This window comes from Leuciscus leuciscus (genome assembly GCF_965113295.1).
Source record: "Leuciscus leuciscus genome assembly, chromosome: 25".
NCBI lineage: Eukaryota > Metazoa > Chordata > Actinopteri > Cypriniformes > Leuciscidae > Leuciscus > Leuciscus leuciscus.
In genome coordinates this window covers 18,854,927-18,864,224 of record NC_138724.1, presented here as the reverse complement: position 1 = coordinate 18,864,224, position 9,298 = coordinate 18,854,927, and the positions used below count along the sequence as shown (strand labels likewise).

The 9,298-nt window shown below is 37.4% G+C and overlaps 2 protein-coding genes across 2 annotated transcripts in view; one reads left to right on the top strand and one right to left on the bottom strand.

The window, feature by feature from the left end:
- The window catches only part of cUnh15orf40 (chromosome Un C15orf40 homolog), a 149,961-nt gene that overhangs the window by 19,529 nt on the left and 121,134 nt on the right, over positions 1-9,298 (bottom strand). The gene's annotated exons all lie outside the window — the stretch shown is intronic.
- hapln3 (hyaluronan and proteoglycan link protein 3) lies at positions 3,091-9,106 on the top strand. The gene is made up of 5 exons (XM_082159067.1): positions 3,091-3,363; positions 3,831-4,012; positions 4,301-4,672; positions 4,805-5,107; positions 5,613-9,106. The coding sequence occupies exons 2-5, from the start codon at positions 3,853-3,855 to the stop codon at positions 5,897-5,899; spliced, it is 1,122 nt and encodes a 373-aa protein (XP_082015193.1). The 5' UTR covers positions 3,091-3,363; positions 3,831-3,852; the 3' UTR covers positions 5,900-9,106.

The following is a 9,298-nucleotide window of genomic DNA, read 5'->3' as shown; positions in this document are numbered from 1 at the left end:
TTCATTCACATGCATATAGTCATTCGGCAAGAACAAGAAAGACGTTTGGAAGCATGTACATGTATTGTTCAAGGCCTCTCAACGCAATTATTCATAAGGATCAAAACCCCTAAGAAATTCCCTTTTAAAGAAAAATTTTAATCTAAATAGATACAGTATATGCTACTGATTCTACACAATGCCTATCATTTGTGTCACTCATGTAAAAAAACAACACTATTGTTAAAGAAAAGAAAGAAATGACTGCTTATATTCAGCAAGGACACGGACAATATAATATTAAAAAAGATTTATATTCCAAGTAGATGTATTTTTTTTGAGCTTTCTATTCTAAAAAATTAATGTATTCTAAAAAAAATACATTAAGCAGCACAATTATTTTTAGAATTTATTAGAATGATTTTCACAATGTAATTATTAACATTTCAAAATTTAATTTGTCTGATGTAGTGTTTAAAATCCTAAACATCTTGTTTTTCTAATAAAATAAAGAAAGTTTTTCTCTGGCAGGCTGTAGTAACTAAGACTGACAAGTGCGTCAGGAGAATCTAAAACATTTACATCCAGCCATTTTGAACCTATTCATTTTGGGCAAACAATTAGAGTACAATGTCCTTCCCGAAGATAGCTGCCAAATTCATGCTTCTGTGAAGCCCACAGCTATTCAAAGGCTCTTGGCGGTTCTTGCCTTAGGCGAGGGCTTTCATCTTGGTTGTGGGACTAATTGACGGGGGATCTTCAAATGCGTCGCTAATGTTCTGAGCATCTGTGAGAGAGGCAATGTAAATCTGCTCCCTCTCCTTCACCGTCCTTTAAGGTGTAAAGGTGTGGGGAAAAAAGGTCCATCGTCCATTACTAGTGTAGTGATGTACGAAACTCACACAGAAGTCACTTTCAAACCAAGCTTCTGAGCTATCAGAGACGTCTATTTGATGTCTGCATTTACATCTGCAATATGTCTCGAAGACGTTTCCTGAGATGTTAAATAGACATTTAGAAAACGTCTTTAAGATGTTTATGATTTAGAATGTATGTAAAACTGCTTTTTCTAAGATGTTTATCAGATGTTTGTACACAACAGATGTTTTCGAGATTAAGTGCTCTTTAGCAGACGTCTTAGAGACGTACCTGTGCCATCTGGGATTATTTCTGAATGTTCTCTGAACATTCAAACAGTTTTTTCGGTTGTGCAATATCGTTTGGTAAACATTATGGGTGTTACTTTTTGAATGTTCTCTGGACGTTCTGAAACAAGTAGGCCTAGTATCAATGGGAAAAAATGATGAATTACTACAATGTTTCCAAAAAAAACAAAAACATTCCATGAACAATGTCTATGTGACCCTGGATCACAAAACCAGTCACAAGTAGCATGGGTATATTTGTAGCAATAGCCAACAATACATTGTATGGGTCAAAATTATTGATTTTTCTTTTATGCCAAAAATCATTAGGGTATTAAGTAAAGATCACGTTCCATGAAGATATTTAGTAAATTTCCTACCGTATATATAAAACTTTTTTTTCGTGAGTAAATGCAGCACAAATGTAAACAGAAATGGACAACTTTAACACTTTAAATGGTGGACCATTTACACGACAACGATGTACTACATTTTTTTTTATTTAATTCCTGTGCGTTTTTTACGTACAGATAATGTCGTCAAAACGATCTGTTCACACGGATCTTCGAAAACTACTAAAAATGTGTATTGTGCATCATGACAGTCAAGTAATTGGCGATTTCATAAATGCGCCTATAGACTGAACACATAATACGTGCGCATATTTTCACAAATTCACGTTTTTTCGTAGTTTACACAGAGACAATGAAGGTATCGTTTTTTTTTTTTTTTTACTTGCAGTTTGAAACCTGTTTGCAGGCCCCCAAAACTCCTTCGTCCTGTAAATGAACGGCCAAAAGACAAAAGGTTTTCAGTTTTTAGTTAAAAACTGTGTCATGTAAACAACCAGTCTTTCCAAAAGGTGATCGGGAATTTTGCGACTAAAGGCCCATTCACACCAAGAACGATAACTTCGATAACGATAACTATAATAGCGTCCACACCAACGCACGATATCGTTCTGTTTTTTCGAAGCATTCTATCGTCTGCCGCTTTAGGTAGATTTTGATTGGCTGTCAAAGTTTTTGGCGTTTATCAGGAGAATAACAAAATTTGCGCTACTACAAACGTGTTTGAAATTATGACAATACGTTAAAACAATTTGATAAGAAATACCAGTTGGAAATATCAAGAAGACACTGGAAGGTGGTTTAAAAATAAGGTGGATTGAGTTACTGGATTTTGTCCGTGACAATTCACTGAATTACGGTAAGTGTGACTGAAAAAGAGAAAGGGATAGAAAAAGGGTCACAATAATGAGTGATGCTGTCAGTCCAACATCCTGGTCCCTCCAAAGGCCGCCTAACAGTCCTTTCCTCTTTAAATTTTGCTATTTAGATCTCACATCAACTGTATCTAAATAACAAGGCAAAAATGTCAGAATTTAGGGGAAGAGATAAAAGATGAACACTACTGGCTGTTGGACAGAGGTGTGCTGACAGAGAACAACAAACTTTTGAATCCCTGGTGGTCACGAGTAAGAGGAAAATTTCACATCTGCAAGGCTGGATACTTTCCTCTGCTATTGACTTTGGAAAATTAGCACACTTTGGAGGCTTTTCTAAAGAGAAGTGGAATTTCAACCACTGACTTTCCCATGGTAATCTTTTCTGAGACCTCGGTCAAAGGTCAGCTGTCATGCTTCTGGTGTGTAATTTCATAAGCATTAGCGATTTTTGTTGTATTCCTGTTTCATTATTGTTAATGTCTGTGAATATATTTTTACTGTACAGGTTTTAAGGTTATTTTTTCACCTACAATGGCATACTTTATAACTCTCTGTGCATTAGGAATGTAAAAAAAACAAATAGGAATGCGACAATGTGACTCTATTATTACCAACTGTGTTATTAGGCCAGGCATTGGCCTCTGGGGCCAATAAGAATTGTTGTTTTTTTGTGACAAATCCACGTAACAAGAGACATGGGTGGAATATATTCTCGCTGGCACCGTAAGCACAGCTCCAGTTTCAGTTTGGGGAAATTATCAACACACCTTATGCTGTAAAATTATACCGTGATGATGGACGGCAGCCCTCGCCTGCTTTGTAGACCCCCCAATTATTATTGTTCGCGAGCTGGAGAACTTCAAAAGAGATGCCTGAGTGACGTCACCTCACGGTTCCACAATATTACAGAGAGAGAGAGAGAGAGCGAGCGAGCGAGCGCTATTATCCCTCACCTCGGACGATGAACAGAGTAGTTGTAGCAAAAGGAGCCTGAGAAAGTATTTTTCATTGGTAAGTTGCGAAAATGATTTTATTATTTAATAAATGTGCATGTTAGCAGATCCTTTGAATGCTGAATTTAACTACATAATAGGCTACAATAAACGCCTGCTTCGATTATGACTTCAAATCTTTGTATGTTAAATGTGTAATAGCCTAGGCTATATCTTTAAGTTTGACTATTGTGAAATGTGTGAAGTAAGTTTAACTAAAGGTAGGCTAACTACTTTTTATGTCTCTTAATGTATAGCTAGTTGTATCTTTTTGACTTTTGTTTCTGCAGTCTATTAAGCAGCAATTATGCAGTTATTGTTGTAGGCTAAGTTAACTGTATTACGATCAGTTATGGCGAGCAAATCAAATTCTTTTTAAAATAAATCAGACTTTAAAAGTACTAAAAGATAAATCTATGTTGCGTTAGGTTTGTTTTATGAACTAATTTCTGATCTTACACATCTCGGCTTGTCTTAAAATGCAAGGACCCTGTTGGAAATCTGTGGGATGCAGGGGAACACCGTGAATATGTGGATTTTACGCCATCTGCTGGTTTTTCTTCTGCACCTGATCCTCGGAAGCTTTGCACAGAGATACTCCAATGGCTATTATTATCAGGACATTGTTCATGGAAATGGAAATGGAAATGGCAATGCAAATACAGAGAGTAAGTTGATTTTATTTATGAGTTGCTCTTGATATTTTCATGTGTTTTCAAGTGTGCAAAATAACAAACCAGCTACCATGGTCCAAAAGCTAAAATTGCTGTAAAGATTTTGTATTAGGCCTATTATTTCAAATTGTTTAAAATTGCAGAAAAAACATTTGCCTAAATTCAGTGGAACTTATATAAAATTTATTTTTAATATAGGCCTACATTTAGGATGGTTTACACGATAGATAGATAGATAGATAAGCCTAATCATTTAATGTTTTTATTTATTTTATTTTTTAGTATACTTCCACAAGATCCGTCTTCACGTTGAATCTCCTGAGTCTTTTGTGTCAGCTGTTCAGGGCAGTAATGTCACGCTGCCCTGTCATTACCGTTACGAGCCCGCGCTCAGTGCACCCCGCAGAACACGGGTCAAGTGGTTCTGGCTGCCCGTAAACGGCGGAGGGCAGGAACGTGACGTCATGGTGGCCATCGGCACACGTCACCGGAGTTACGGAGACTTCAAAGGACGCGTGCGGCTCCGCCGGAGCGTCCCAGGCGATGCGTCCCTCGTCATCAACCCGATACAGTCCGACGATACCGGCCGTTACCGGTGTGAAATTATTGATGGTCTCGAGGACGAGAGCGTGACTGTCCAGCTTAAGTTTCGAGGTGCGTCATGAGCTCAGTCCGCGTTACCTAAACAATATCATTTTATTGTATTATTCTGTGCGATATTATTCTTATTTAATTATACAATAATACAGTTGCATCAGTGGTGCATTGTGCTCTTGTGCTCCACAGGTGTGGTGTTCCCCTACTTCTCCCCTAGGGGGCGCTATCTGATGAACTTTCATGAGGCTAAGGAGGCATGCGAGAAGCAAGATGCACATCTGGCTACCTTTGAGCAGCTCTTCGCTGCTTGGCAGGAAGGTCTGGACTGGTGTAACGCTGGGTGGCTTGTTGATGGGACGGCACAATATCCTGTCTCAGTGCCACGAGAGGCTTGTGGCGGCACTGACCTGGCACCTGGTGTACGGAGCTATGGCGTTCGAGACAAAAGTCTGGACCGGTTTGATGCCTTCTGCTTCACCTCGTCCATTAGAGGTAATAATGTTTGTAGTACATTTACAAGTGGAGTTTTTATATAACTTTATATAACATTGCATAACTTCATCCAGTCTTGGTTTAGGCTACACACGTTTCCATGGAATCTTTAATGATAAATGTTTAAAATTTCCTGTAGCTGTCCTTTCAACAGGTGTTTTATATTTTAAATCAGACAAAGATGATTAATAGTACATTCCCCTCTGTATATTGTAATTGTGGCGGCATAGCTCATTCAGAAAAATTTCCTATTTTATAACAATAAGTTCAAGTTGACATATTGGGTCAACCTGCCAACAAGGATTATTAATAAAATGGCCTTCTTCCCCATTTTAATCAGTCATGCATATATTTTAAAGCTGTGTGCCTTGATATGCCAGTTATATTTTACTTCTGCAGTCTATCTGGGGTCAATTATTGGCATTCAATTCTGAGGTGAAGTCATATTTGTGTAAGTCACCAAATATGATGTGACAAGTTACCTTATGTCTTTCTTCAACTTCAGGAGAGGTCTACTTCTTGCAAGATCCTATCCAGCTAAATTTCACTGAAGCGGTGGAGGCCTGTCAGAACGAGGGAGGTCACATTGCTAAAGTTGGCCAGTTATACGCAGCCTGGAGGTTTGTGGGATTTGACCAGTGCGATGCGGGCTGGTTGGCTGACGGTAGTGTACGTTACCCAATCGTCCAACCCAGGGTGAACTGTGGTACATCAGAACCAGGTGTGCGCAGCTTTGGCTTCCCTCCAAAGCATTTAAAACATGGCGTGTATTGCTACAAAGTCCGCTGGTAAACTGTACAATTCATTTCAAATGTATAAACACTTCTGTGAAAGCCACAATGAACAGTTTAGTACTTCTTTTTATACACTACTGATATTCAAATCATAATAACGTGTTTGCATTGTGTCTTGATTTGATTTGAAATGTCCTGGAATTCCCCAACAATATTATACTGTGTGGCAAAACTACATTCTCAATGCTGATTTGGATATTTACACTTGAAAACTTGAAGGTTAAAACTAACTCGCTTTGTGTGGTTACATTTCATTCAGCATGTAGTTCTACAATGTTTTCTTTAGGGTTAAAGCCTGAAGTTTGTGGTGGGTCTTTTTAAAAAATGCTTTTATGATTTGATTTCTTGAATTATGTAGCATTTTAATGCAAAAAAATAAATACCATCTCAGTTAGTCTGTGCCATCTGCTGGTATCACATTTGTATGCATGACTTCTTACTATCATACGAGACGTCGTCATCCGAAAAGCCAAATGTCTTGCCAATAAATAGTTTTTACCAACAAGTATTCTGTATGTGTTTACTTACAGCCATTTCAAATGTCCAGACCACCCAATAAATCACGTAGACAGGCAGACAAGGTCTGTTTGTGTTTTGGAATAAATCATCCTTGTCCCGTCCTCTGTATGGGATTTGGGTAGTTTCTTATCCTGACCAACAGGGGGCGCGCTAAAATGAGTCAGCGGGATCGCGCAGAGAACTAAAACAAACAACAACTCTCTAAGTTAGAGCAAACCGCCGACCTCATTCATAACGGTGTCACTGTTTAACAAATATGGGAGAGGGTATGATTATGCCACCCTTTTTTTCCACAGGATTTCAGGATGCTTTTGCGTCAAAGTTGTGCCTTATTTACACCTGCTTCCCAAACCTGGATGAAGGGCGGGGGAGGCACATGAAAAGCCAGACTGTTCCTCAGTCTCGCTTTTTCACTCTGCTAACTGCACATAAAGATGCACAGTGTTAGGTAAGAGAGGTGTATTCATCAGCTTTTAGGATTTTCTTTTCCCTTGAGAAAATGTCATAGGCACGGTGTTGTTTGCCGTTTAATTGAGGTCTTGTGTGTTTAGTAATGTTGGGTATGTCCACATGAACTGTTTTGACTTGTGTCTCATCAGTACATTTATATTAAAGAAAGAAAAACACTGTCAGAAAAAAATGGCACAAAAGCTGTCTCTGGGATGATAGGTAGCCTACCCTTTAAAAAAGTTCTAATATGTAGCCTACCATTTGAGGTAGCCTACTAATATGCACTCTTTAGGTAAAAAGGTGTACAGGGTACCACCCCAGTGACTGCTTTTGTACCATTTGGTACACCCAGTGACAGAGTGTACCATAATTAGGCCTATCACAATATATATCACAACAGACGTTTGTCAAATGGTAAATCAAAAGATAAACAATGTTCAAAATGAAGACAAAAATGATCTGGACACTTTATTTTCTACCTTAACGTAATAATAAAAAAGGCTTTGAGGTGAATTTGTTATCATTTGTTACAGGTGCCACTTGATTTTATATTTTCGAACACAATGCAATTTAGACATTTTTAAAAGTAGGGCCTACTTGTCCAAATTTGGTGCCACTGTGTACATAATTCAGGGTTCCCACTGCTAATCTGAAAATATACGGTAACAAAATGTCAACAACAAAAAAATAGTCCTGAAAATGTAATAAATAAATCAAATTATTTTGTATTTAATTTTTTTATATATATATTGGCCGTGTGTTTTTCAGTATCCAAAGAATAGGAATCATGAATGATTGGAAATGTCATGGAAAAGTTATGGAAATGCATTGTTCATGGTGTGGGAACCCTGTATAGAGTAAACATTAAGACATTAGGAAAAAATACCTATGATAATTTCATTTCAGTTTCAACAACTTAAATGTTAGTAAGTTTTTTTTATTTTTTATGTTAAAATATTTTCCAAGTTATTGGTAGGTTTATTTCCCAAAAAAAGTCTGAACACAGTGTGGCTCTGTTTGAGCATCTTGATCAGCCGGGCAACAGCAGCATTGGCTCAACCAATGGCAGGAATTTGGGGCGGGATTATCTGTTTGGCTGACCAATGACAGACGAATGGAACGTTTGGAAAGCTGTTTGAAAACGGCCATTATTTTTGCTACTCGGTTTTTGTGTTCCATTAGTTGGTTTTAACCAGTCTCTGGTATTAAAAGAAAAACACCTTTTTTCACACTTGTTTAGTCTGTTTATTTCAGGGGTACAAGGACAGATATGAGCTCAGCATAGAGATGACAGTGACAGAGTGCAAAATGAGAGATGGATATTGCTGGGAACAGAGAGCAATTCCAATGTCTTCACTCGCTGTATTGGAAATAATTGACTCTGTCAATCAAATGTTGTGGGGCACACTTTGTGTGATGGATTAATATGCTTTGTTTGATCATTAACTTTTTAACGTTTTTAGGCCATTTAAAAATTCTTGTCTTGTTTTCTGATGCTTTGTGCTCATTTGAATATGGATGCTTGTCTCTAGAGACATAAATTAGGTTGTTTGATATCTACTAAATTTCATTTATATTAGAGCTCAAGTCTGTTATGAAGGCCAAGACAAATCATTTGAACTTGTGAATTAATAAATTAAGTAAAAGCTAATGCATTGCACAACATGGAATTAGTGCCATAAGCAGCCATTCACTTCCTGTGACAGAAAGGTCACAAATATAATTGTATCATTACAGCTAATGTAGACAGGATATTATATCTTTCTAATCGGAGTAAACATTTGCAAGCTGACCTAGAATCACACCTAGAAGAAGCCGGGGAATTTCTCTTTCACAGTTTCACTGAGATACAACTAGATATTTAAACATTTATACTACAACAAACAACAAAAATAATAAAAAAGACACATCTTAATTGGAAGATTTTGAAATACTAATGCACTTAAATGTAATTGTTTCCAGCTGTGGTCATTAAAGCCTTTTGTCTTGTTCTGAACTTAAGTATTATCCAGGGGTACACAGACAATGTTACCTTTGTGCGTCCTAATACACAGATGCTTTTGGACTTTGTCCCAATCACCACACTGTCTACCCTAAATAGTTTGCATCTCAAATCATAATATGTTGAAAATAGTATGCCAAAGGTGCCTGGATGATACACTATTTCTGGCAGATTTCTGAAGTGCATCTGTGCTTTATTTTTGGGCTAATATTGTTCACAACCCTTGTGTCCTCTTTTTAAATAACAAAAACAAGGAATGCAAGGCCAATCCTGCCACATGTAAATGTATGAACCTAAAAGTTAAGCTAAGGTAATTGTGTCGCTTCATCCTAATGCTTACATTCAAATGCAAACAATATGCAACAATACTAAACAATAAAAACGATCCCAATACTGTTATTGTGTTTCTACATATTCAAAAATGTG